The sequence below is a fragment of the Bipolaris sorokiniana genome (genome assembly GCF_000338995.1).
Source record: "Bipolaris sorokiniana ND90Pr unplaced genomic scaffold COCSAscaffold_9, whole genome shotgun sequence".
Classification (NCBI taxonomy): Eukaryota; Fungi; Ascomycota; class Dothideomycetes; order Pleosporales; family Pleosporaceae; genus Bipolaris; species Bipolaris sorokiniana.
The window spans coordinates 293,957-319,372 of record NW_006911903.1 but is presented as its reverse complement, the minus strand read 5'-3'; the positions used below and the strand labels follow the sequence as shown (position 1 = coordinate 319,372).

At 52.2% G+C, this 25,416-nt stretch overlaps 10 protein-coding genes across 10 annotated transcripts; 6 read left to right on the top strand and 4 right to left on the bottom strand.

Moving 5' to 3' along the window:
- Positions 1-56: 56 nt before the first annotated feature.
- On the bottom strand, positions 57-3,542 carry COCSADRAFT_37754 (uncharacterized protein). Its single transcript, XM_007702791.1, has 5 exons — positions 3,050-3,542; positions 2,750-2,862; positions 2,625-2,699; positions 570-2,573; positions 57-509 (listed from the first exon to the last, which is right to left on the bottom strand). The coding sequence occupies exons 1-5, from the start codon at positions 3,252-3,254 to the stop codon at positions 423-425; spliced, it is 2,484 nt and encodes an 827-aa protein (XP_007700981.1). The 5' UTR covers positions 3,255-3,542; the 3' UTR covers positions 57-422.
- Positions 3,543-3,787: 245 nt separating this feature from the next.
- Positions 3,788-8,938, top strand: COCSADRAFT_182190 (uncharacterized protein). Its single transcript, XM_007702989.1, has 3 exons — positions 3,788-4,581; positions 4,634-7,324; positions 7,379-8,938. Exons 1-3 carry the CDS (start codon positions 3,898-3,900, stop codon positions 8,681-8,683), a joined length of 4,680 nt encoding a protein of 1,559 aa, XP_007701179.1. The 5' UTR covers positions 3,788-3,897; the 3' UTR covers positions 8,684-8,938.
- A 181-nt stretch (positions 8,939-9,119) lies between these two features.
- Positions 9,120-10,380, bottom strand: COCSADRAFT_37752 (uncharacterized protein). Its single transcript, XM_007702790.1, has 3 exons — positions 10,191-10,380; positions 9,332-10,055; positions 9,120-9,275 (listed from the first exon to the last, which is right to left on the bottom strand). The coding sequence occupies exons 1-3, from the start codon at positions 10,373-10,375 to the stop codon at positions 9,189-9,191; spliced, it is 996 nt and encodes a 331-aa protein (XP_007700980.1). The 5' UTR covers positions 10,376-10,380; the 3' UTR covers positions 9,120-9,188.
- Positions 10,381-10,689: 309 nt separating this feature from the next.
- COCSADRAFT_334813 (uncharacterized protein) lies at positions 10,690-14,167 on the top strand. The gene is made up of 4 exons (XM_007702988.1): positions 10,690-10,800; positions 10,868-10,957; positions 11,006-11,068; positions 11,239-14,167. The coding sequence occupies exons 1-4, from the start codon at positions 10,719-10,721 to the stop codon at positions 14,076-14,078; spliced, it is 3,075 nt and encodes a 1,024-aa protein (XP_007701178.1). The 5' UTR covers positions 10,690-10,718; the 3' UTR covers positions 14,079-14,167.
- COCSADRAFT_200515 (uncharacterized protein) lies at positions 14,152-15,399 on the bottom strand. Its single transcript, XM_007702987.1, has 2 exons — positions 15,349-15,399; positions 14,152-15,290 (listed from the first exon to the last, which is right to left on the bottom strand). The coding sequence occupies exons 1-2, from the start codon at positions 15,360-15,362 to the stop codon at positions 14,315-14,317; spliced, it is 990 nt and encodes a 329-aa protein (XP_007701177.1). The 5' UTR covers positions 15,363-15,399; the 3' UTR covers positions 14,152-14,314.
- Positions 15,400-15,527: 128 nt separating this feature from the next.
- Positions 15,528-16,948, top strand: COCSADRAFT_37748 (uncharacterized protein). The gene is made up of 2 exons (XM_007702789.1): positions 15,528-16,413; positions 16,468-16,948. Exons 1-2 carry the CDS (start codon positions 15,664-15,666, stop codon positions 16,540-16,542), a joined length of 825 nt encoding a protein of 274 aa, XP_007700979.1. The 5' UTR covers positions 15,528-15,663; the 3' UTR covers positions 16,543-16,948.
- An 875-nt stretch (positions 16,949-17,823) lies between these two features.
- On the bottom strand, positions 17,824-18,267 carry COCSADRAFT_46549 (uncharacterized protein; the record flags this gene model as incomplete). Its single annotated transcript, XM_007702918.1, has 1 exon — positions 17,824-18,267. A coding segment is annotated over one exon (444 nt), but the record flags the coding sequence as incomplete, so codon positions are not given.
- A 537-nt stretch (positions 18,268-18,804) lies between these two features.
- On the top strand, positions 18,805-20,077 carry COCSADRAFT_37746 (uncharacterized protein). Its single transcript, XM_007702788.1, has one exon. The coding sequence runs from the start codon at positions 19,046-19,048 to the stop codon at positions 19,904-19,906; it is 861 nt and encodes a 286-aa protein (XP_007700978.1). The 5' UTR covers positions 18,805-19,045; the 3' UTR covers positions 19,907-20,077.
- A 1,511-nt stretch (positions 20,078-21,588) lies between these two features.
- COCSADRAFT_37745 (uncharacterized protein) lies at positions 21,589-23,072 on the top strand. The gene is made up of 2 exons (XM_007702787.1): positions 21,589-21,650; positions 21,701-23,072. The coding sequence occupies exons 1-2, from the start codon at positions 21,611-21,613 to the stop codon at positions 22,984-22,986; spliced, it is 1,326 nt and encodes a 441-aa protein (XP_007700977.1). The 5' UTR covers positions 21,589-21,610; the 3' UTR covers positions 22,987-23,072.
- Positions 23,073-23,523: 451 nt separating this feature from the next.
- On the top strand, positions 23,524-24,447 carry COCSADRAFT_92158 (uncharacterized protein; the record flags this gene model as incomplete). Its single annotated transcript, XM_007702986.1, has 2 exons — positions 23,524-23,863; positions 23,921-24,447. The coding sequence occupies 2 exons, from the start codon at positions 23,524-23,526 to the stop codon at positions 24,445-24,447; spliced, it is 867 nt and encodes a 288-aa protein (XP_007701176.1).
- Positions 24,448-25,416: the final 969 nt, after the last annotated feature.

Sequence of the window (25,416 nt, the reverse complement as noted above, 5' to 3'; positions counted from 1 at the left end):
TAACCAACCATGAATCCTGTGTATGTGGTTACCGCAAATATCATGTCAAAGATGGGTGGAGTTTGGGTTAGTGGACGAGACCAATCTGACACATTAGGGCGTTGGTAATTGGCCTAAATATACGCAATATGGCTATGCACTAATCACGACCATGGGTACCAGTGTGATCATATACACATCAGTATTGTGGCCGCAGCTTTCGAAATCTCATCGCATGTGTAGGAGGAAAATTACCGCGCATTGTTTCACGAACCACGGTATCCAGCCAGGTGAATTAGGAATGCAATCGAAATCGATGGTCTTATTTCTGGCTAAAAAACCCATGCTTTTATGATCAAGCTCATCGACATGAAGCAAACCATAGGCCTGCATGGGCGAATGGAAATGATACATGGAGGCTAGTTTCTGTTTTCTACGCATCCTTACTCGTTAAGCTCGACGTAATTGGCAGGGAAAAGACCCGATTGGCCGTTGAAACTGCCGAGCCACCAGTCCTCGTCGGGGAATTCCTAACGTCACATGTCAGCATATATTCGAATAGTAGGAATAGTAGAACTGATATCACTTACCAGACCGGTAATGGTAGCTCCTTCAGGGAAGCTCAGTTCGTTGTCCTCTGCGGCCTCATAGTCGTAAAGAGCAGTCGCGGTAGGACCTGAGCCACCAGCAGCTTGTGGTGCCGCAACAGGCTCTGGCTCCTGCACTGCAGAGGGATGCGTGGGTGGTGGCGGTGCGGCCGCAGTACCAGCAACACCATCCTCAACCAGCTCGACGTAGTTGGCAGGGAACAGACCGCGCTCGCCTTGCGAGTTGGTACCCATCCACCAATCCTCGTCTACCATGTCGATTTCGGTGACATATTCGCCATCACGTAGCTCCACCTCGTTATCTTCGGCCTTTTCATAGTCGTACAGGATGACTGCACGCTTTCCAGAACCACCTGCGGCCGCCGGCTCATCGTCATCGTGTCCAGCAGCAACAGCAGCGGCGCCAATGGCAGCACCACCTACTGCAGCAGCGCCAAACGTGGCAGCGGCAACAGCAGCACCGGCACCACGAGCGGGATCCTTGGCCTCAACCTTGGGCTCGGGTGAGACGTCACGGGCTTGCCGGGCTGCTTGATCCAACGAACGAGTAGGCATAGCTGGTGCCTTTTCCTCTGCAGGAGAGAGTTCTTCTGGCTCTCTTCCGCGTGCAACGGGCATGGCGATGCGCACAGGTGAACCAGAAGGCTCGGGAGATGGGCTGCGGGGCCGCCGAGGCGGGGAGGGCAGACGCTGGTGTTGAGTTGCGGGAACCTCCTCCTTTTCCTCTTCTGGCTCTGATTCTGGCTGCTTAGGGCGGCTGGGAAGGCCGGGCAGAGAAACACCACCCCTTATGCCTGCGTTGGGTTTGCTCGAATTGTCAAGAGGTGGTGGGCTATCAGCCGCCACGGGCTCAGGCACAGGACGAGAACTTGGGGCTCCCATTGGGGCAGCGCCAGAGAAGCGGTCCTTGAGGGAGTTTACACCTCCAGAAGGAGAAGTTGGTTCTTCTGCTTGCTGTGGTGGTGGCGAACCTCCCGTCTGCTGCTCATCGAGGTTGGCAGCACCCGATGGGCCTGTTCGGGTGGTCTGTACAGGCGCCCATGATTTGCCGGAGTAACCACTTTGCCAGCCACCACCTCCACTTGGCTGGCTTTGAAGGGGGTTAGGGCGATTTGCAGCGTCGGGAGCAGGTGCTGAAATGGATTCGCCGCGGGCTGCCTTTTTCTCAGCCCAAATTTGTGCAGGCGTCTTTCCTCCCTCATCAGCAAATGTCTTGCTCGCTGCGCCGACAAGGGGCGCAGGGACTGCGGGCTTTGCACCGAAACCTCCAGGTGTAGGAGCCTTTGTGCCTGTGAAAGCGCTGGCGCCGGCGAACTTGTTGGCAACCTTTGGTTTGGGCATGCTGGTAAGGCGTTCGGGCTGCGACTTGAAGGCTGCGGACCTTTCCGCAAGTGACTTTGGCGTCTCATCTTCCTCTTCCTTGGGAGGTCCAGGAGATGGGGGAGCAGCTTGGGCCTTTGCACGAATGGCTGCGATGTCAACCTTGCCGACGGGCTCGTACGCGCCCTTGACTACAGTCGGTCGGTCGTCTTTGGCATCCCTTGCTTGAGCTCGGATAGCGGCAATATCAACCTTTCCAACTGGCTGGTAAGCACCCTTGACAACCTCGGGGCGGTCGTTTGACGAAGACTCGTCTTTCCTCGCGGTAAGCTCGGCCATGTTGACCTTGGTGGGCGTGTAGGCAGTGCCCACCTTCTCTAATTGCGACCTGGAGACGGGCGGGGCATCGGCGCCCCAGCCATCACGGTCTTCATCAGCCTTGGGAGCGGGCGCGCGCGAGCGTCCCAGCGGGTTGAAGCCGGAGCCTGCGCCTCCTATCGATGTGGGTGTGAATACAGGCTTCTTCGCAACGGGAGGTGGGGGGCGAGACGAAGGGATGGCGCCGCCTCCAGAGTACTTTGCGCCGGATGCGTCTGCAACCTTTTGGACAATCTTCTCTGGGCTGAGGTCGTCCTCAGAGCGAGCAGTGACTTGGACGTGGTATCCCTAGAATAATTAGACGTCTAGCGGTAAAAGCTCGGGGATGGTCAGGCATACATGCAAAAGCTTTGAGACAACCGTAAGGTGGCTGCCAAAGTAGCCCTTTGTCCGCTCCGGGACGCCTTGACCGCACTGCGTGTGCGTTAGTAATGTGTTTCCCGCAGTCTCGGCGCCCAACTTACCCAAGCTATCAGGACATTCTTAGGCAGTGACGAATTTGGGTCCTTGACCTTGACAAAGGCAAATTGGATGCGGCCCTCTGAGAACTCATCGACCAGATCGGTCAGTTCACCCTCTGCAAAGAAAATTAGCAATTGAGCTTTTGGTGACAGCGGGTTCCTGGCACGGGTGGTGCTGGATGAGGCGCCGATTATCCGAGCTTGGGCTGACGGCTCAGCAGCGGTCAGGCAGCTGCCAATCTTGGGCACCCGGGCTGCGGACATAGGAGGGAGCAATTGAGGAATTCAGACCACGGCACATACCTCCAGTACTTTGGACCTTGAGGACACTCTCTTTTCCGCTGTCGTGCTGGAAGGCGCTGACGAGCGGGGCAGCTACTGTGAAGACAGCCCATTGACCATATGTGGGCGAGCTGGCCTGGGGGCCGGTTGGAGCAGGGGAATTGACGACATTCTGGTAGCTCTTTGTGATGTTTGGGCCGTTGCTGGAGGTGTTGAGCGTGGCCATGATGGGCGGAGTGTGGAGGGGGGAGGGGAAGGGGAGAGGGGGGGAAGAGAGAGGAGGGGAAAAGAGGGGTGGGCTGAGCTTGTGGAGGAGGTGGAGGAGGAGGAAGAAGAAGAGGAAAAGAGGAAAAGAAGAAGCAGAAGAAGCACAAGGAGCGCAGCGGCAGCTAGTAGCACAATGGTGGTGGACAGCTCAGAGTCTGTACGCGTATGTATCCCGCAAGCGTATGGTCCATTGGGCTTGGGTGCCAGGGCCGTGTGTTGCTATGTCATATGGCTTGGCAGGCTGAGGCGTTCTCACTTGGTGTCTGTGCAGTCACAATGGGCCAGCCGGGGAACGTTGCTGGCAATTGCGTGCAGGCGGCAACGGCAGCCTCGCGCCCTCGACAGCCACTTTCGCCTGCTTAGCTGCGTTCTAGCCGGCCCATTCACCTCCACTCTGCCACGACAACCCTCCACCTAGCCCCCGACAACACACCCGCCGCACCGCTTTTTCCCAACCACGCTGCTCCACGCGCGCTGCGCGCTGCTGTTCCCGCCTGCTGCGTGCCTTTATGTCTCTAGCCTGCCCCAACAACCCCCATCACCCCCCCATCCACCATGGCGCTCGTCTAGGTTGGCATGCACGTCGACGGCTGTAGCACACCATGGAGGACCGCGAGTCGAGCGTAGGGTCGTCGGTCGACTTCTACTCCTCCGACGCAATCCCAAACCCGCCCCCGGCCAACCCCCAGGCCGATGGCGATGTCCTGCCGCCGCCGCTGGGAAAGCGCAAGGCAGATGATGATGTCGACGAGGAGAATGCTCCCGCTCACCACCACCTTCACCACCACCATGCCCAAGCCCATGCCCATGCCCGCAAGCGCAATCGCCGCGCCTCATCCCCTTCGCTGCTGCTGTCCGGCTCTCTGCCCGGCTGCGCAGGCTTGCCACCACAGCTGTGGCAGTACATCTTCTCCTTTTGTTCGCTCGCAGATCTCGGTCGATTGATCCAGGTCAATCGATCTTTTCATTGCTATCTCACAGACGTGCGCAGCGCCTCGACTTCAAAGTCGGGCGCTGGCCGTCTGCATCTCCTAAAGTCTGAATCGTTGTGGGCCTCTGCCCGCAATGCACTATGTACAAAGCCCCCAAAGCCTCTCCCGGGCTTTACGGAGCTGCAGATGTGGCAGCTGGCCTGGTCCAAGAGGTGCCAGTTTTGTAACAAGCTTGATGCTCACTCTCCAGGCGAGCGCATCTGGCAAAAGGGCCCTGGTCCTGCTGGTGTGCGCGTCATCTGGCCCTTTGCCATCAGGGCCTGCGGACCCTGTCTAGTCGAGCAGTGCCAGACAGTGAGTATAGAGTAGCTCCCGCCGCTCACAAGAGTCGCCACTGACTTCCCAGGACGCGAGCCTTCTCTTTTCGGCAGCCTCTGCTCTACGCCCTGCCCTGCCCTTCGCCCTCCTCACAAACGACCAGCACTACGTGCCCGCTTACATGCTGCAGTCTGCGACCACGCCAGCCCACGTCGAGATCGCAAAGTACTACTACAAGAAGCACGTCGACGAAATCACCCTCGAGCTCAACGACGCCCTCAGCCGTGGCCCTGCGGCTGCCGAAGAGTGGTCCAAAGGCCTTGGCGCCAGAGGCAAAGAGCGCATCAAAGTCGCCGAAAATTGGGAGCGCTGGGAGGCGAGGCACCAGGCCATGGAAGAACACACAACAGGGCCGAAGCGCGTTGTCTCTGCAGCTCCCTCACATGCCGCCACGTCACACAACAACAATCTATCCAAATCGCCCCCACACCGAACACCGTCTCCTATAATTCACGCCCCGGTTCCAGCGAGTAAGTATGGTTCTGCTGTCTCATTTGCTGCCAGACATGGCAATCCGTCTCGACATCTTGACAGCACCCCTCCAGTTCGCAACCTAACAGCGGTAGCCCCATCATCCCAGCACGCCCAGGCGCGACCCCCCACGGCTCCACCACAGGCCTTCACCCCATCTGGTCAGAGGAATCTTCACGATGCAAACGAAGCCAAAGCGACCCGAAAGACCGATATAGAGCGTCGGTGTCAGCTAATGGATCCTCCAATTGCCCCAAACATCTTGCGCCACATGGACTCCTTCAAGGCGGCTATCCAGATATCGCAGCCAATGAACGACTATGCATGGAGTGTGCTGCAACCCCGCTTGATAGCCCAACTCCCTGCGGCCCAACAAGCAGAGGCTGACCACGTGTCCCGCGCTGCTTCTCTACCCACCAAATCTTTGGACCGCCGCCATCTGGATGCAAACTCTAAAGAGGCCAAGGAAGCCATGGACCGGGACTGGGAAGAAACACAACGCCCTATCCGTGATAGACTTGATACCATTGCTGAGGAATACATCAATAGGCTTTGGGATCATGGCCAATCTGTAACTCACGAAAACAGTCCAAAGTTTGCAGCTGACCTTCTGGCGCATGTTCGGCGCACCTTCTACGCCGAGAAGGCGGAAAGCGATGCTCCTCACCAGGCCCAAAAGGTACCGTCTTCTACTGACAATGCAGATTCGCGGCCGAAACTGGTCCTAGAAAACATGAAGTGGGTATACGACAACAAAATCAAGCCTCTCACAGAGCCCTTTCGCAAGGACATCTTCCTTTGCTATGGCAGTGGTTGCGAACACAATAACAAGTACTATGGTTTTGAAGGCGTTGTTCAGCACTACGGAGCCAAGCATACAGCCGCCTTTAGCTCCGGGAATGTTGTGGTTGCTTGGAGAGAAGCCGAATGGCCCGAGGATCCACCTTTCCATCCGGACCCTATGTCTGTCAAGAATCCACTCCTCACCCATCACCCTGCAGCAACTACAGGTGGGTATGGTGGCTACTACGGTGGATACTCCCGCGCAGGGACAGCGACCCCACACATGCCAACACACCTTCCGCAAGCAAGTCCCGGGCCTTACAACTATGGAAACCAATATGCAGGACCATTTGCTCCGCCACAGATGCCTCCTGGTTCGATGAATGGATTGGAATATCCACAGCCGTATGCGACTCCGGTGGATGTTTACTCACACCAGGCAATGGGCCCCCCAGGATATGCTGCCCATGCTGCCCAAAATCCTTATTTAACATCTCCAGCAATGATCAACAATGCCATAGCACCACCCCCTCCTCACCCTCCTCCCAATATGCCACCACCCGGCCACGGAATGCCTGAGACCGCTCTTAACGGTACAGAAGATACTGGTCAGAGCACTAGCTCGTTTGACAAGCAAGTAAGTACCGTTATCGAAATGACGCAGGATATGTGGAAGCGTACCTCTGGTATCAAGGACATGCCAAATAGCCTCCGCGTGTACGTGCTGCTACACCGCGTCATCTCAAAGTTTCATGTAGAGTTCAATCACGAACCAAACCTGAATCACTTTATCGATGCCCTTTCCAATCATGAGATCCCCAAAGCATTGAGAAATGCGCCAGGGCTCTCATGCAAAGCCTGCCAGATTGGTTCTGCACACCATCCCACAAGTTCTTTCTACTCCAAGTCCGAAGAGAGGATTACGTATACTGTGTTGAACCTGATGACACATTTCCGGAACCAGCACCAGCCATACCAGCAACCCATTCCTGGTCACGGAGTTCCAAGTGCAAGGCTCGATTGGAAAGAAAACATGATCGAACTACCTAGTGAGCGTTTCATCTCAGGTTTGATTCATGCTCCAGGTATGGATGACGAGAAACTGCTCATGATTGCGACGGTTTTTCCCAACCTGTTCCCCATGCCTCTTCCCAAGATTGATGTGATTGATAGCCATGGGCTAGCCTCACCTGCTTCTTCTGGCCCAAAAGACACGGACAAGACGACTGGTGCAATCCATGCCCCAGGCGAGTCAGGAGGACCTCCCGCTTCTTCGATCATGACCGGCCCAGAAGCTAACACTTCGTTGCCTGCAAAACCACCGGACACTGGGTATGACCCTCATCGCTCGGCTCTCTCAAGCGAAGCCAATGACCCACCGAGCTCTACGAATATGAAAAGGTTCTACAGAGAGGGCTCGCCTGCAGAGCGTAGACAACACCATTATGCTGAACCTCGCTACTATGTAGGTCATCTGGGGTACTTTACTAAATCTAACCGAGAGCTGACGATTGTTTAGATGCCAAGAGATCACCTGGACGACGGGTATCACCGCCCACGTGAGTACGTAGAATATGCTCCTAGTCCTAGGATTATCCATGCAGGTCCTGCATACGACGAATACACTGGTCGCCGAACAGCATTCCGGGAGCAAGAGCGATACTACGGACCACCAGAAGATATTGTCTACGCACACCCGCGTGAAGGAAGTCATGGCAGCCGAGAGTACAGTGCCTATCCACGCCCAGTCAGATACTACGAAGAAGACGACCATCGGCCTGAGTACCGCTACATGAATGAGCGTCCACCACAGGATGCCAGCCCACTACAAGGGCAATCTGCAGCAGACAAATTCCTGGCAGAGAATGAGCCTCCCCAGCCTCCGCCACCACTGCAGCCAGAAGGCGAACCCCCAGCACCGATCCATGAAAACGAGGGAGGATCTCGTTACACGCCTCCGCCTCCAGACGCTCCCGCGCCAGCTGAAGCTAGCGCACCAATCCGTCCACTCGGTCCACCGCATCCTAGAGCACCATCGACCGTTTCCAACAGCTCTAGATTCGATGACTATCAATCCAACGGACATCGTATGCCCATGTCTGGGCCGAGTGGTCCGCCCCCAAGAAGACCTGGACCTCAGCGTCGCAGAGATCGCCCCTATGAACATCGTGGGCACTCTCGCTACCAACGCTACATGAGTGTCGCCCGCGATGATCCATATGGCCGCGGGTCCAGCATGAGTCGGTCGCAGAGCAGGAGATACGAGGAGCAACGCCGTCGTCTCGATCAACAAGAGACGCCACAACCCAACGCTGAACCTGACTATGAGCCAGACTACTCAAGGGAACACAGCATCGACCAGCCCGGGCAAGACGACGGTTATTATCCACATGCACGGCGTCATCCACGCGGTTACGTATCAGTGCAAGATCGCATGCATTCACACGGTCCTGCATACTCGCCACCGCGATATCGATATGATGAGCCCCGTGGGCCGCAACCAGTCTATGTCGATGAGTACGGTCATCCCATCCACGAGTATGAAGTGATTCGCGTGCGAGGCGACCCCAGACAACGTGGGCCATACATGCCCCATCAACCTCGTTACGAACCAGAACCTTATGGATACGTTCCAGTCCAATACGAAAGACCACCACCACATAGGTACAACAGCCGCCCTGAGGAGTATGTGTACTACGAAGAGAGGGAGAGGCCTGTGCCGAGGAGACCAGTGCCAGAGGCCGAAAGTGACGTGTATGAGCCTCAACCAACCGAAATTAAGGTTGAAAGCGTGCCGGTACCTATGCCGCCGGAAGCGCCCTAATCACTGCCATCACGGGGTGCTCGGAGAATTTGACGATGGTTTTTAATATCTTTGTATCTTTTGTGATATCTTGGGATTTTGCATAGCCAAGGTGTCGTGGGCTTCTTCAAGTTATGATGTATTGTTTGCTTGGGAGGTTTGGTCTGAATGTTCTATTTTATTCTAATTCTAGCTGCAACTGCACAAGGAAATACGAATTAATTGGCTTTGATTGGCTCTGTTGCAGTATTGTCTAGTTTGTACTGAAATGTTGTCAGACTTTATTTTGAAGCCGCCTATTAAGCTCGTCATGTGATTGGCTCAGTACTGACATTTCCTCTATTATTCTGACAGCAGCTAAGCCACAAGACGACTAGAATGCGTACCACGGAAACATCAGCGTCAGTTTTGGAGTGGTTCACAGAAAACACCATAAGAGGAATAACTTTTTTGGTTGGCATATCTGCCTTCTAAGGGTATCAAACGGGACATTTTTTAGTAGAGGAGAATGAGAGAGATGGCCCGACTAGGCTGTCGATTCGACGATTGGCTCTGCTGAGGACTTTTCCTCTACGCCTTGAGCAGCGGCATAGATCTTGTTTTGAGCAAGACGCTAGGCAATCATTAGCAACCAATTTCAAGTAAAGGTAGGGTCTGAAGTATACATACCAACAAGTTCCTCAGCAGAACAGCAATCGTAACCTTTCCAATCGCCGGAACATAAATCGAAGCCTTCCCCTTAACCTCCGGTGTGAAATTCCTCTCACTCGAGAAATTAATGCACGCAGCACCGTCGCGCATCAGCTCAAGCGGCACCTTGTACTTGTCACCAGGCACACCGCTAATCACGACGTCGCTGAGCGGAAGACAATCCTTCAGCGTCCAGCCTGGCTTCTCAACAACCTCATGCCGCCTCTTGCGCAAGCCCACACCGCGCGTGAATTCCTGCACATCATTAATATCAACACTATACACCTGCGCGCCATCATTCGCCAGCAGTGCCGCAAGCGGCCTGCCCACAACCTCACTGCGATTAATCACAGTAATCGTGCGTCCATGCAACCGATTCCCATACGGCAGAATCGTATTGTAAATCCTGAGATACTCGAGTATCTTGATCACGGCCAGCGGGGTGCACGGTAAGATGGATTTTTTGGTGTTGGAGGGTTCGTCGAGGAAGCGAATGTTTTGGTACATGTTGAAGATGTAGCGGTGGGAGAGGCCTTCAACGTCTTTGTCGATGGACACGATTTGCTGGAGGTATTGGTCTTGGCGGGAGCCGAAGATGGGGTAGTAGACTATTATGCCGTCGACTGCTGGGTCGGCGTTGGCGTCAAGGAGGGCGTCTTCGAGGTTGTCGCGGTTGATTTCGCGGAGTTGGAAGGAGAAGCCACTGTGGTTGGGGGAGTGAGGCGTTAGTGAGGGAATCTTTTCTCTTTTTCTCTCTCTCTCGCTTTTTTTTGGGGAGTTGCATGGGGATTTTTTTTTCTCTGGCGAAGTGTCTGCTAAAACGAATAATTTTGCTCACTTTTCAACACAAGTTTTGCCCGTCCATTCTGCGTAGACTCGCGCAGCGGGATCAGCGCTGGACAGGAATCCGACGAGGAGGGGCTTGCGTCCGATTTTGGCCAAGCCGTCGCGCACCTCGTCGAGAAGGCCTTTGGCGATGTTGTTGGCGAGGATGACTTTGCAGTTGGGTTTATCGTCGGCCATGGTGGGGTAATGTTTTTTTTGGGGAAGGAATGGGGGGAAATCTGGGGGGAAAGTGAAAGGCTGGGTCTCCCAGGAAAACGATATTTATACAACGGCCACTACTTTTGCTGGAACAGCGGCACTTGTAGTTTGACTATTTTTAAAATGCTCAATTTACTCACTTGCCGAATCGTCCTACTATAACTTTTTTTTCTGCGCGCGGGCGGGCTTGTGCCCCACCGTCCGATACCGGCCAATCAGCAGCTCCGCAACTCCGTAACGTCATGGCGGGAGTGTGTGGGTTTGGTTCGCGACTTGTAAACCACATTTTTGATATCCGTCTCTCAACTACCAGAACGTGAGAATGTCGGATATTCAGAAGTATCTACTGGATTTTGACAAGAATAAGAAGGAGGCGACTGCGACTGCTCAGGCGAGCGCCACGCGTATGTATGAGGCTTTCTGGAGGGGCACCGGGGATGTGGGGGGACATGGCATGCTGATAGTAGACAGGACTCAAGAATGGCGAATTGAAGCTGATTAGTTTGGTCACTGACCTTGGGGAGTATTTGAATAGCGAAGATGGCGCGACACGATCCAACAGTAAGGAATCATTGGGGTTCTGGTGTGCATAGTGCTAATCTTCAACAGCTATGTCATATCTCGCAGAGGTACTTGCTGCCACGCCACAAAAGGTTCTGTCCCTACAGCAACGTACGTAAACCAAGACTATCCTTTTGATGTGGCATCAGAGCATCCGCACATGCATGAGCCATCGCGACTCCTACACTCTTGTTTGAACCAGACCGAGATATCGATGGCATATCGGCACGAAGATGAGGCGCTACGTTTGTCGGAAATATGGAGCTAATCTTGGTACTCAGGAAATCTGCTATGCGACTTCACCCTTTCCCGGACCGAAGACAACGAAGGTCTAGGATCATGTGCAAAGGCGTTGTTGGCGCTCGAGGAGCTTGGAAAGTGGGATGACCAACGGGTCGTCGCTATTGTCGAGGCGCTCCTTTCCAATACCCACCCATTACGCCAGTACAAACAGCAAAGCGAGCGATATCCGGTACTACAACTCATAAACACCCTCATGGCCAAGTACCGCGGAGTTCTTCGAGCCCACCACGATGCGACGCCCGACTTCATGGCGCGCTTCATATCATACTTTGACGGGGAGAAAGACCCTCGGAACCTGATGGTCGTGTTCTCTATACTGAGGGTTCCGATGACTGAGTGGAGCATTGGCGGTGATGCTCAAGATCTTTTCGATGCCGTATTCAACTACTTTCCTATCACATTCAGACCACCACCCGACGACCCATACGGAATTACCGCTCAGGACCTCAAGGACCGATTACGGGACTGCATTTCGTCTACGGCCGATTTTGCCCCGTATGCTTTCCCCGCGCTTCTGGACAAGCTCGACTCTACATCTATGAACACAAAGCGAGATGTGCTAACGACGATCACTGCCTGTGTGAGAGAATACGGACCAAAAACAGTATCGCTGTATGCTGTGACATTATGGGATGCTCTAAAGTTTGAAGTACTCAATGTGCAAGAGGAAAACCTCGCCCAAGAAGCGCTCAACGCCCTGGCCGCAATCGCAAAAATACTATCGCAGGGTACCCCAGGGTCGCTGAATGCATATCTCAAACCGGTCATCAAGGAATGCAATGAGCATCTTGAAGATGCTCCTACAAAGCAATCACAAGCGTCCGCACGGTTCCTACAAAGCATTGCCAACGTATCCCCAGAAGTCACCAGTATTCTCCTAGCAGGGGTGCTACCCAACCTCTTCCTCTTGTTTCAGACAGCAGATACAATGGCCAAGCGTCGGGGTTTGCTGGAAGTCCTTGTTCAATTGGTAAAAGCCAACATTGATGTTTACGGTGATTGGAGGAACATAGGTTCAGGCGGCGAACAAGCTGGCAAGAATTCGCTGGCTGAATTCCGAGATCAAGCATTCGAGGTGATGCTGGATGGACTCGAAACAGCTCCTGTCAAAGAGGTATCTTTCCGATTGGTATGTCTTGATGGGCTAGTCCAATTATCCAAAACCCGCGCACTTTTGAGTGATGAGGATGTTGGCAGGATCATCCAATTGCTACACACGATTGTTGTTCACGAAGAACCATATGGGAAAGATGAGATCAAAGAGGCAGCAATCAACGGAATCGTCGAAATTGCACATCAGAAGCCGCAGGTTGTCGTTGATAAGGCCTTTCCAGCTTTCCTGGCCCAGTTACCAGATACAGACACAGGCGGATCTCAGAGCTACTCTACCGTGCTCGAAGCTTTTGCTAAGCTCGCCAGCGAAGAACAGGTTTTTGACACCGTCATAATACGTCTCAAGAACAAATTTAGCGTAGCGGTGCAGCAGGGTGCCTCTTCAACATACATTGTTGCACTCCTCTCGGCAATCCTGTATGCGCTAAAAAAGGGCGAACGCAAACTGTCTGAAGGCTCAGGAAGCTCGACATACTACAAGGACATTGCACTACCATTGATCCAGCGCGTATCGAGCTCAGACGAGTCACATCCGGCAGCATTCAACGACGAGACAACCATAGATCTTGTTGGTCGCATCTGCAACCTAATCATCAGACACCTGCCCACCGATCAGCAGAACGCTATCGCTGCAGAACTATACACGCTGTTCCGTGGCACACCACAAGCCGAACTTCCACCTTTCAATGCCAGCGCAAGCGTAGAGGCTGACAAAACTATGATCGTTTCGACACATATCCTCGCGTCTTTCAGAAAAGATACAACCCTTCCCTGCGAGCTGCAGCTACTTGTTTCTTCTCTCGCAGAATACGTCCAGAAACCCACACTATCCGTCCCAGTTCGATCAGCATCTCTCCGTCAGATGTCGCTCATCATCAACAAGTACTATACTTCGGCTGCACTTAAGACATGCATGGATCCTCTTATCGCAAATTTTGATCTTTTGAACCCGGAGAAGCTAGACCCGCCACGGATACGCATAATCTTTGCTTGTCTCAAGGGAATCGTACTACGTAGCAGTCCAGCGTTGAATACACTGTACCCAACACTGCTATCCTTACTGTCACACCCCAAGTACGGTAGTACAGTAGCCCAAGGTTTCACCACACTGCTACAACCCGACGATCTCCTGACCAAAGCGAGCCACTGCCAGATCGTCGGCCTCCACAAGCACAAGACCTTCGCATTGCTAGTACCGAACATCACATCCGCTTTTCGCGACGCAGACGCTCAAACGAAACCAAACTACTTGATTGCGCTTAGCGGAGCGCTAAGATGGATGCCATTCGACATTGTAGTCGAAGAAGTCGGACAACTCGTTACACTGCTCCTTCAATCCCTTGACCTCAAAGGCGTTGATGCCGTCAAAGAGGCTGCAATCGGCACGCTTACCAGCACACTCGCTGAGAAACCACCTGTCCTTGAGCAGCACACCGGCGCACTCATTTCGCGTCTTCTTGCCAACGCCATTGTTGTCAAAGATGGCAAGACGGGTCCGCCTCCGCCGCCGAGCGTGAGGGTAGCGGCGCTCAAGTGTTTATTACTTGTAGCGGATAAGTTCAAAGAGGATACTTTGGTCAAGTATAGGAGGGAGGTCGTTAGGAGGTTGATTGCTGCGCTGGATGATGGCAAGAGAGAGGTTAGGACTGCGGCGGTGAAATGCAGGGCGAAGTGGCTGTTGGCTGATGAGCCGGACGATGAGTAGGAACATGCTATAGCGCTGATATAGAGTGTTTTTTTTTCGTAACAATTCACGACATATTAACGACTGATTATGAGACGCGTACGATGTTTAATTAAACCTTTCATTTTGTCTTTTTCTTCTCAGGGACGCAAGTTGTCCATACTACTCAAATGGTATAGTCTCGCTCAACATTTTTTCAACGCCAGGAATGGATTCCGATAAACGCCGCCCATGCAGTAAGTACGTCTTTGCACACTTCATACTCTCATCTTCTTGGGTGTCTTCTCCTCCACCTCGTCGTCGTCTTCACTTGCGCTATCCTCGACACCAGCCTCCTCGTCGTCGTCATCATCCTCATTACGACCACGCTTGAGACCCTTCATCTTCCTTGTCTGCAGGTCACCAAAGTCCTGCTTGCCGACGTGGACCTTGGCCGTCTTGTCACCCATTGCGTTCATATCAATGTTCTTCTTGGTGCGAGCCTCTGCGCCCTTGGGTGTCTTCATGGCCTGCTTGAGCATGTCTGGGTCGGGGAACATTTCGCGGCCGAGGGTGAAGTCCATGCGTGGGCCCATTTCCTCAACTTCGATGCGCGGCAGCTTCTGGCCGGAGCGCTTTGTGCGCAAGAGGTAGAAGCGCAGGTGGATGGGTGGGCTGGGGAGCTCGTCGGTGGGTTCTTCGGCCGAGATGGAGACGAGGTACTGTAGGCCCTCGACATCGATTTCGTTTGTATCTTGGCCCTTGAAGAAATCCAGAAACAGGCTCTTAGCTAGGGTGTACTTTGTCTGGTTGGGGTCTTCGAAGACGGTGCCGTGGAAGCTAATCATGGGCTTGAGACCAATCGAAGGTTTCTTGTTCTTGAATTGCTGCAGTGTGCGGAATGTTTCTGGGTTGATATAGAGCTCTAGCATGTCGAGCATCTTGTACGAGAAGGTGCGGGCGAGTGTCAGGCAGTGTGGGCGCTTCTTCGAGTGCAGCGACAGGACGAGGAGCGAGGTGTCGTTCTTCTGGGAGAAGAACTCGAGCGAAGAGGCATCGTCGAAGGGGTGAATGTCATTCTTCTTGGTGAAGCGCTCGACAAAAGGACGCTTGATAGTGGTAAGATCGGCGACGGCAAGCTTGAGGATTTGCGACGTCTTTTGGCCTGAGACAAAAAGCGTCGTCTTTGGGTTCTCGTTCTGTTGCGGCTCGCGCTTTTTCATTTCGCGCTTGGCGCGGGCATTCTTGGGCTTGCTGGGGGAAATTGTTAGAAAATATTGATCTTGGTGATTCTGCGACTCATTCTACATACGCTTGCTTGAGCATATTGGCGGTGTTGGTGGTTTTACTGCTTGCGTTGCTCGAGATGCTTGTCTGGAAATCTTGGCGGAAACAAAAAGTTCCAACGATAGCCGGGACCGGAGAAACAATTGGACCGATAAATCTGATAACGCCGCCCATGGTGGGGTGGGCAGTTCCGCAGTTCGGCGCCCCTCTGACGTGATTTCCTCTGCAGGGCGGCGACTAAATATTAATCAGATCAGCCTCGCAGTTATAGACTTGCTTTGTACTATACATCCCGCACTTGATTCACAGTCTACTTTGATCAATCCAAATTTACTCTACAATGGCTACCCTGCAAGAGATCGCCGACGAGACGGCGTTCCAGTCGACCATTTCCGCCCTCCCCGCCTCCACACTCGCCGTCATCTACTTCAACGCACCATGGGCAAAGCCATGCGAGCAAATGTCCGTTGTCCTCAAGACACTTGCCAGCACATACTCGGCCGACGCACCGATATCCTTTTTCTCCGTCAACGCCGAAGAACTACCAGAAGTCTCCGAGACCTACGATGTCACCGCAGTCCCATACATCGTCCTACAGAAGGACGGCAAAGTCCTAGAGACCGTCTCAGGCTCTGATGCCTCAAAAGTACGAGCAGCAGTTGAAAAGTATGCTGGCGCCGGCAGCGGCCAGTCGAGTCTACCTCCCGCGCAAACAGTCACACGACCCCAAGAGAATGGCGATAGTTCAGGCAAGAATCTTGCAGGCTACACACCAAGCGCACAGGATCCCAAGACTGCGCCCGAACAGACTGCAGGCGAGCAACAAACAAGCAAGGAAGAGCTACACCAAAGGCTATCAGAGCTCGTCAAGGCTGCACCCGTCATGCTGTTTATGAAGGGCACACCAAGCGCACCCCAATGCGGCTTCAGCCGACAAACGGTTAGCATTCTTCGCGAAAAAGGAATTCGCTATGGATTTTTCAACATATTGGCCGACGACGAGGTTAGGCAGGGTTTGAAGGAGTTTGCTGATTGGCCTACGTTCCCTCAGTTGTGGGCCGACGGTGAGCTTGTAGGTGGCCTTGATATTGTAAGTGTCCTGCCTCTACCCTGACAGATTACAATACTTACTAGTAATACACAGGTCAAAGAGGAGTTTGAGAACGACCCCCAGTTCCTCTCCCAATATGCTGCTAATGCATCCAAAACGACTGTTTAAATTGCAGCATGACGAGGTGGAACTAAAACGACACGGTTTGATGAGTTGCTCACTCCAAGGAGTAGGGCTATTTGGAGGGACACATAGGGAAATATAGGAGACTAGTAGTGCCCTGAATATGAATGAAACTGAGAGCTAGGGCTGATATTGGATGATGGACGGCATGTTTTGATAATTGAAGGGATGGTTAAGAAGTGTGAGGGTTGATTGTTGAGCCAGAGCAGAATACATCAGTTCCGATGCTAGGCCTGGTTTAGCAATACTTAACTGGGTATAATAACAAAAGATGCCGCGATCAACTTAGCAGATTTTGCAAGTTAACATAACTACCTGTAGTTGACACACAGCAATGTAAAGCTATTCTCCTACAACCAGAGAGTCTCTGAACAGTGTTTCCGCAATAGTACTTATGCCGTTGATCTTTTCCTGACGGTCATTAGTCACCCCTTTATCAGTTAAACGTCAGGTAACGTAGTGGGCTAATTGGTTAGTGGAAAACACATATAACCGTGCAAGTGGCCTGGGCTTCCATCTAACATACCTAGCATTCAATTAGTACTTGAAGAATTGCTGCCTTAGGTCTAGCCACAACCAGTATCCACTTGACGCTCCCCTTTGAGCCTACTAATGCCAACTTCCACTGGGCGCAGGACGCTTCTGCTTGACGCCCATATCTTTAGCAAGCTGTACAAACCATTCCTCATCATAGCCATTGAAGTAGATAAGCTTAGTGAAGATCTCACGGAATATTACATCCGTTGGCTTCGAGTAGTCCACAATAATATCGACCTTGTCATTACACAGTGCGAGCAAACCATACACCCTATCACGAGGATCCTCGCATTTCCGCGTGGAAAAGTCGCGTAACAAGGCTATTAAATGCAAGTCGGGTAATATGAACGTCTTTCCGTTGAATCTGTCGCGTCTCGCATCAAGAAGATTACGCACTGGCTTCGGAATCGCAACGAAATTCCCTTGACGATATCCGAACCAGCTCGGTAAGCAAGAAATGAATCTCAGTCTCCTGATGGCGGCCAGCGTGATGGCACATGGACCGCAAGCAAGCACTATGTCTCGAGCGAGTACAAATTCTTGGACGACCCAGAGCCGATTCCAATATGGTTGGCGCAGTAGGTTTTCAACAGTGTGGCAGTCTTTGAGAAGTCCATCGAGGTAATCTTGCTGCTCATTGTGCAGAGCAAGCCAAAGTACGATGTCAGGAAAAGTTGGAGGATAAATTTCAGTGGCGAGCTCGTCCACGAACCAAGTATCCGCTATGAGTTGCATTGCCGTGCCACTCTCCTCGTCACCGCGACCTAGCCACACAATAACACGCTGCGCTTGTTTATATATCTCAGCCATGCGCCTAACTTGGTGTGATTTCTCTTTCTCGGATGACTGATTGATGCAAAGCTGATCTATCCATAGATACTGGGGATGCAAGAGAGGACAGTCATGCTTATCGAGGAGAGTGATGCCAATTCGAATACGTTCAAGGAAGTCGGACAGATTTTGCCGAATCTCGAACGGTTTTTCATTCAGAGTGATGATACTTGTTGGAATTGGAGGTCCCCACGTGTAAGACAAAGCCTCGTATGGAGGGCATTCATTGAGGTCAAAGCTGTCAAGAGTGTAGCCAGACTGGCTGTCGAGTTTGTCCGAAAAGCGGAGTAGACGTATGTGGTTGCTATTAGGATCAAGCGGCTTGTATTGGAAACGATCCATCGAAGTGTAGCGGAGAGCGCAATGTCATCCTGCTAATCATTTTATAAAATTCTGACAAGGTGTAAAACTCTAAATATAAATATTGTGGTGGCTGTGCTTTCCGGTGCGCAACAGAAGGCTTCAGCACATCAGGCATGCAGGCGTCGATCCTACTGTAAATTTTGGTATCTGGTCGTACGACAGCAGTCTACTACAAGCTTAAAAACGATTGAAAGAAGACTGTAGGTCACCATAACGCGCTGACCGGACTGGAGTCGGTTTTTACCGAAGTACCTGCGCTTTATCTCGTGACGGGGGCGTCTCGCAACCCAGGCATGGACGTTACTATTAGTGCAACTCTGAGCCGAAGCGGTTCCCCGCCCTATCTAACAAGCTTCCTTGTCACAACTGCCTTTGTCGCTATACCTTTCCCCATTATTTCTTGTCAAGCTCGGACAATATGCCGGACTCTAAAATACTCCTAGTCTACACCCATACGAAATTGCCTGTCTGTCTAGCAGCATAAACGTCATGCAGAACATTAGGCCTACCCTGGCCCCCAGCTCCGGACTCCGAGCCCACCGCAAGTCGCAGCCCTCTACTTTGATGCCTATCCTCAACGCTGTTGCGGCAGACTAAAAATCAGCCGCATATTCCCCCGAGCGGCCTTTCCCCCGTAGCCGTAAGACATACATGTGATGTTTGCGATTCGCCATAATTGCCCTCTTCAGTGAGAACTTGCATTCCCCAGCCCCCTTCCCCCTCCTCAGAAGCCCACCTCTTCAGCGTCTCCCCAAGCATGCTCCCCTCACAATCCGCCTCCAAAATACCCCCGGTAAAACCCGACGACCGCTCCTTCCCACGCATCCTCTGTCTCCATGGTGGCGGCGTCAATGCCGCAATCTTCGAAGCGCAAGCACGATGCCTAATCCGTCATTTGCAACACTCGTTCCGCCTCGTATGGGTCGACGCGCCCTTCTTCTGCGACCCGCACCCAGACGTCGTTGACGTGTACAGCAGCTACTCGCCCTTCCGCCGGTGGCTGCGCTGGCTACCCTCGCACCCTGAACTCGACGAGGAAACGTGCATTGAAGAGATTGGCTACGCCATGCGCACCGCCATGCAAGACGACGACCAAGCGGGGGGCACGGGCGAGTGGGTTGGTCTCATGGGCTTCAGCCAGGGCGCAAAGCTATCGGCGAGTTTGCTGCTTGAGCAACAGGCCCGCGAGAACGAAGCAAAGAAGCGTGGTCCTGCGGCGCCGATAACACCAGGTCCCACCGGTTTCCCAGATATCAAGTGGCGCTTTGGTGTGTTGCTTGCAGGGAGGGCGCCATTGTCCAATCTCAATCCCAAGCTGCTGACTAGCAAGACGCTGGTGAATGCGGGTAGGATATCAGAGGGTTTTGAGTTTTGCAAGGAGGTGGATGAGGAGGCGACGCTTAGGGTGCCGACGCTGCATGTGCATGGTTTGGCGGATCCGGGACTGGAGTTGCATAGGAAGTTGCTGAATGAGTATTGTGAGAAAGGGACCGCGACGCTGGTGGAGTGGCCAGGCGCGCATCGGATTCCGATTAAGAGTGTGGATGTTGATCCTGTGGTTGCTGCTATTTATGATTTGGCTGAGAGAGTGGGAGTGAGTGTGCTGAGGACTGTGTGAGGGTGTTGGGTTTGGGGACGGGAAGGTGCACATATGATGATTTCTTGTTTACATAACATTCCTGCTTCTTTGCTTTGTGGATTATAGAAGGCGCATCTTGCAACAAAATTAGAAGATACCATAGATCAACCGTCTTTATCCTATCGTCTTTTCACTCTATCAATATCGGACTACGCTTTTCTGTCTCGCCGGTTTCACATTTCTCATCTTTCCCCCAGTGACATAATCCTAGCGTGTTCAGCGTCGTCACTTTTTCTTACCGTCAGATACGTATGATACAATACCTCAATTTACAAATCAAGATATTTCATTCTTACTTGTCTACACACCCTCTGGATCGTCTCAAACCCTATCAAATACTCTCTACCATCCAACTCACATGCAAAAGCCCCAGCCTCATCTATCCAACCTATCAACTTACCCCGATAAGCACTTCACTATCCCACCTACACTACATACTCAACACTCTGGATTACCATAGAAGAGAAAGAGAAACAAGACCGGCTATGCGCCTTACCCATAACCGGCCCGGTCCGGTTCGATCCCGATAAGGTCAACCGTGCCGGTTTAATCCAGAACGTTGTTTTAGAGGTTGGAGTTGCTTACCAGGTTGCAGATCCTGGATAAGTTTAGGAGGGTATGATTGGTGGTGTAGACGCGCTGATGTCGGGATCGAGAGCTAGGTTGACATCACAGGAAGCTTGGGAGGGGGCTGGTTATTCCACTTGACTTTTTTTTCGTATTTGTGGAGGTATGATGCGGTTTGGATGCTGGAGTGGTGGAAGTGAGACTGCAGAATATATTTACGACTAAATCAAGTTGATGTGCTGGCAAGGTTGTATTTAATGTAAGTCTATTTTCTTTGGAGCTAGGATTTGGATCCGTTGTGGGAATTATCAGTCGAGACATTTCAAGTCGGATTAAGAGTCGGTTGACCGTATCATCTGATGAATTGGTTCTATTGCTTTGATGCTTGTCCTTATGTGACCCTAGACTGAACTAGATACTAGACGAAAGGGTGTGAAGGAGTAAGTGCCGAATGACAGCACGCGGGATTCGATGCAAAAGGACGGCGCATAGAAGCGGAAAGCGATGGTATCCATGCATGGTGTAGACCGATGGTCTATATGACCCAGAGATCTTCTCGGTGTAATATGGATGGGTATGGATCCGATGATATGGTGTGAGGTATGAATCCCAAAAACAACAGTTTTCGTGTATTCACATTGCTGCCAACTACAAACGACATGCCAAGCTGGTGTTAAATAAGACATGAGAAAGATTTCGCAACCAAAATGTCGAGGTGTTTTTATTTTCACTTACAACTGAGAGATAAAGACATCAGGGTTGTCAGCACTTCCCTGCTATCGGATCTGCAGTATGTCTTTGTTGGCATGTTTGTAAGCTAAAGGAGGGGTTATCAGACAGGGGAGGGCTTTTGCTGGCTAGTCATGGCGAGAGAATGTGGCACGAGTGCATACTGTTAGTTTTCTGTAGGTAATGGCATGCAAAGCATCTGGGCGGGTGACGAGGACGATGTACGTTAGGTGGTCGCCTTCCTAAGGGGAACCGGGAATAGACGAGGCGTGGACGAATCGGAGTCGAGAGCGTTCCGCGTCGAGAAAGTATCCGCCGCATATCTTCGGCTCCGAGCGCTTCTTGAGATGCCGTACACGCCCTATGAAACTTTGGACATAGCCTGCAATGCCGCAGACACTTTTATACCCGCTACAGCGCCTTCTCAGTACGTGGTCTCATCCACGTCCGGTCCAGTTGACCTCACACATCCCCAAGGAACAAGCCTGACTGCGAACACTCGAGCCGTCGCCGCATCCATTGCCCGCCCCGCGAACCCCACCCTTCGCAACCTGCATACAACAGCACGGCTCACCATGGGCGAGTTCGATCAGTATTCTGCCATGAGCAACAAGTCTGTGCCCAATGGCATACCGTCCGACGGCACGGCCTGGGGTAGTGGAAAGAACCCAGCCGCCTTTGACTTGCGTTCGGATGTGCACACGACCCCTACCATGTCCATGCTGAGGGCTATTCAGCAATGCACCCTACTCGATGATGTCTTCATGGAGGATCCTACTACGCTCTCTCTTGAACGCTTCATTGCCGACTTGAGCGGAAAAGAAGAGGGGCTTCTTGTTCTCTCGGGTACCATGGGCAACCAGGTTGCATTCCGGGCACACCTTACCTGCCCTCCACATGCCGTGATTGTCGACCGGCGAGGGCACATTGTCAATTACGAGGCAGGAGGTGTAGCTACCTTGTCTCAGGCCATGGTCCAGTCTCTCGACGCGACAAATGGCACATACCTCACTTTGGAAGATATTCAAAAGTATGCGACACTCTCGGATGACGTGCACTCATGCCCAACGCGCATGATTTCTCTTGAAAACACACTGAATGGTGCCATCATGCCTCTTTCTGAAGTCAAGCGGATATCTGCTTGGGCACGCCAACATGGTATCATCATGCATCTGGACGGTGCGCGCTTGTGGGAGGCTGTTGCTGCAGGCGCCGGTTCCCTAAAGGAATACTGTGCCGAATTCGACAGCATCAGTCTGTGCATCAGCAAAGGCCTAGGTGCGCCCATTGGAAGCCTCCTTGTTGGTACAAAAGCTTTCATCAAACGCAGCCGCTGGATCCGCAAGTCAATTGGCGGAGGGCTGCGCCAGGCTGGTGTGGTCGCTGCTCCGATGCGCATTGCCATTGAAGAGACATTCCTTGGCGGGAAGCTCGCACAGTCGCACAAGAATGCGAAGAGAATTGCGAAGATGTGGACCGACCTAGGAGGCAAGCTGCAATACCCGGTAGACACAAACATGGTTTGGTTGGACCTGGCGGCCCATCATATCGAGCGCAACAGCTTCATCGAGCTAGCGGAAAAGTATGGGGTAAGGACAGGTAGTGGTAGACTGGTCATACATTACCAGATTGGAGAAGAGGCGATTGAAGCGTTACAAAAGGTCTTTACTGAGTTGTTGACGGGCAAAGAGTCGGCCGGCAAGCTTGCCGAAGCCCCGCATGACCCGGAGGATTTGAAGCTGAAGGGCAAAGGCGTGGAGTAGACGGCTTTCCAGCCACAATTATCTATTAGTCATCGAATCCATAGACCAATTAGATCATGGGGCTCAGCCACGCAGCCACACCGATTCCCAGTACCTGCATGGATAGCTGCCGCGTTATACCGAAATCGCTCAGAATTTGGGTACCGCCAACGCTTCCAAGACTACGCTATTACGTTCGACTTTGAACCCCAGACCTGATAGACAGCCGTCCTGACGTCAACTGAAAGCTCGTCATACAACAGCAGAACATGACACGGCCAAGATGGTAGCTGAAAAATGGTACATGAGGCTCTTGGAGAGGCCGCGGCGTCTCTTGTCAGCCAGAAAAACTCGTTCTTTGAATTGCTTAGACTCTTTTTGACAATGTACAAGCACACACGCGTCATAGCCTCTGTGCAAAAAAGTTATCGCCAGACGTCATTCCCTCCAAGAAGATTTCCTAGACCCCGGATGCGGACGACTATTTCTTCCAACCTAGTTCCTTCACAATCCTTGTTATCTTTCTCATCACATCAGTTTTCCACATCTACCGCCAAAATGGTACCACCAATAGCACAGAACCGCACACTTCTCTCCAACCATCCGGACAAGGTCCGCATGCTTGTTCTTGAGACGGATGAGACACACCCCGATACTCAGGAAGAGACTGGTTCCTTTGGTGTTGTACTGGGTGAACTCCTCAAGAAGGCTGGAGACGAGCATGATCCGCAGCTAGGCATTGAAACGGCTATGCAATATGTCGTTGAGCCAGAGGGCGGCAAAATACCAACACTAGAAGAAATTCAAGACGACGTGCATGCCATCCTGATCACGGGAAGCTGCTGGGACGCACATGGCGATAACCCATGGATCCTGAAACTTATGCAGTTCATCAGAGGTGCGTAAACTAGGTTTCAAGAATGACAAGCGAAGGAATGGCTGACAACGACGTTAGATGTCTGGCAGAACCGCCCCGATATCCGCTTCACAGGAATCTGCTTTGGTCACCAGATTCTCTGCCGTACACTAGGATCTACCGTGAAACCAAAGAAGAATGGCGAGTGGGAACTGTCGCACCACCCAATCCAGCTTACGAAAATCGGCCGCGAACTCTTCAATCTGCCAGAGACTGAGACCAAGATCCATCTTCACCAAATGCACCTGGACCATGTTGTTAATCCTCCTTCACCAGAAGCAACAGATTTGCTGCCAAAGGATACCAAAGTACATGTTTGGGGCACGAGCGATCACACTGGAGTTCAGGGCGTGTATATTCGAAAGAGGTTATTCACGACGCAAGGACATATGGAGTTTGATGAGAAACTTGTTAAGAGACAATTGGAGATGAGGGTTGAGAGCGGTAGTGTAAGCAAGGAGGCGGCCGATGAGGCTGCTGAAAGAGCTGACTGGATGCATGATGGATTGGTTGTAGCCAAGGCTGTACTGAGGTTCTTCCATGGCGACGACGATCAATATGATTAACGCAAAAAGCTTACAATTGCCATTAGGAGTGGCTATGAGAGATTCTACGAAAGCATGGTACTGGCGTTTATGGTTGGGAACTGCAAAAAACAGTGGCCAGGTGCGTATCGCATGCTAGTATGGGAGAAGCTCTGATCATCTTTATCGCTGCACTTTTCCATTAAGTTTCTTAGTTATATTGCATCAGTTATTTTCTCTTCTTCCCAAGTATCATATATATATGTTTTTCGCATGGTACCATGGAAGATATAAAACTCCGAGAGCATACAACATTGGGAGCAGACACGCGGATGCCGCAACGCACTCAACTTACCAATTATCGACCCGGCATAACTAGACTCCGAGCCCAAAAGCTTGTCTCGACCTTCCAACCCATCATTTCAAACGATCTCCAAACACCGGGAATAATAACTCTCTTTCGGCATACTATACTCCGACCCAGTTCGGAAATAGCAGTTCGCACTTTGCTATCTCCGGAAGCTGGCTTCCGTCATTGAAGCTACTAGTGGAGCCCACCTGACTCGGTCATCCTCATCGACCTAAGCCTAGAACTAACTACCTACACCGGTGCAACGAACAAAGCAACCGAGTTAGCGTACAGCAAGCGCAATAGAGAGAGAATCGTCACTACCAGAGGCTAAGGAAGCGGCTAAAACCGGCAACCTGCCGTATGTATGTTACAAGATGCAGGTCAGATAGCGAACACAATTGGTATTGGGCTGGGAAAGAGAGAGCCACAGCAACGGTCTGGCAATGCAGCGAACCATGGGCTTGTTCCTCCACTTCCCTAGCGCCACCGTTTGATAGGGCGGTTAGCCATGCATCATGTGTGGAGGTGATCCACATAATGTACCCAGCATGCGTGTCCAACCCTCTAGTTCTCCCTCTCTCTTTCTCTCTCTCTCCGCATCTCAATGACTGGTTTACCCGTCTCCTCAATGTTACATCTAATACGCTTCCGACATACTT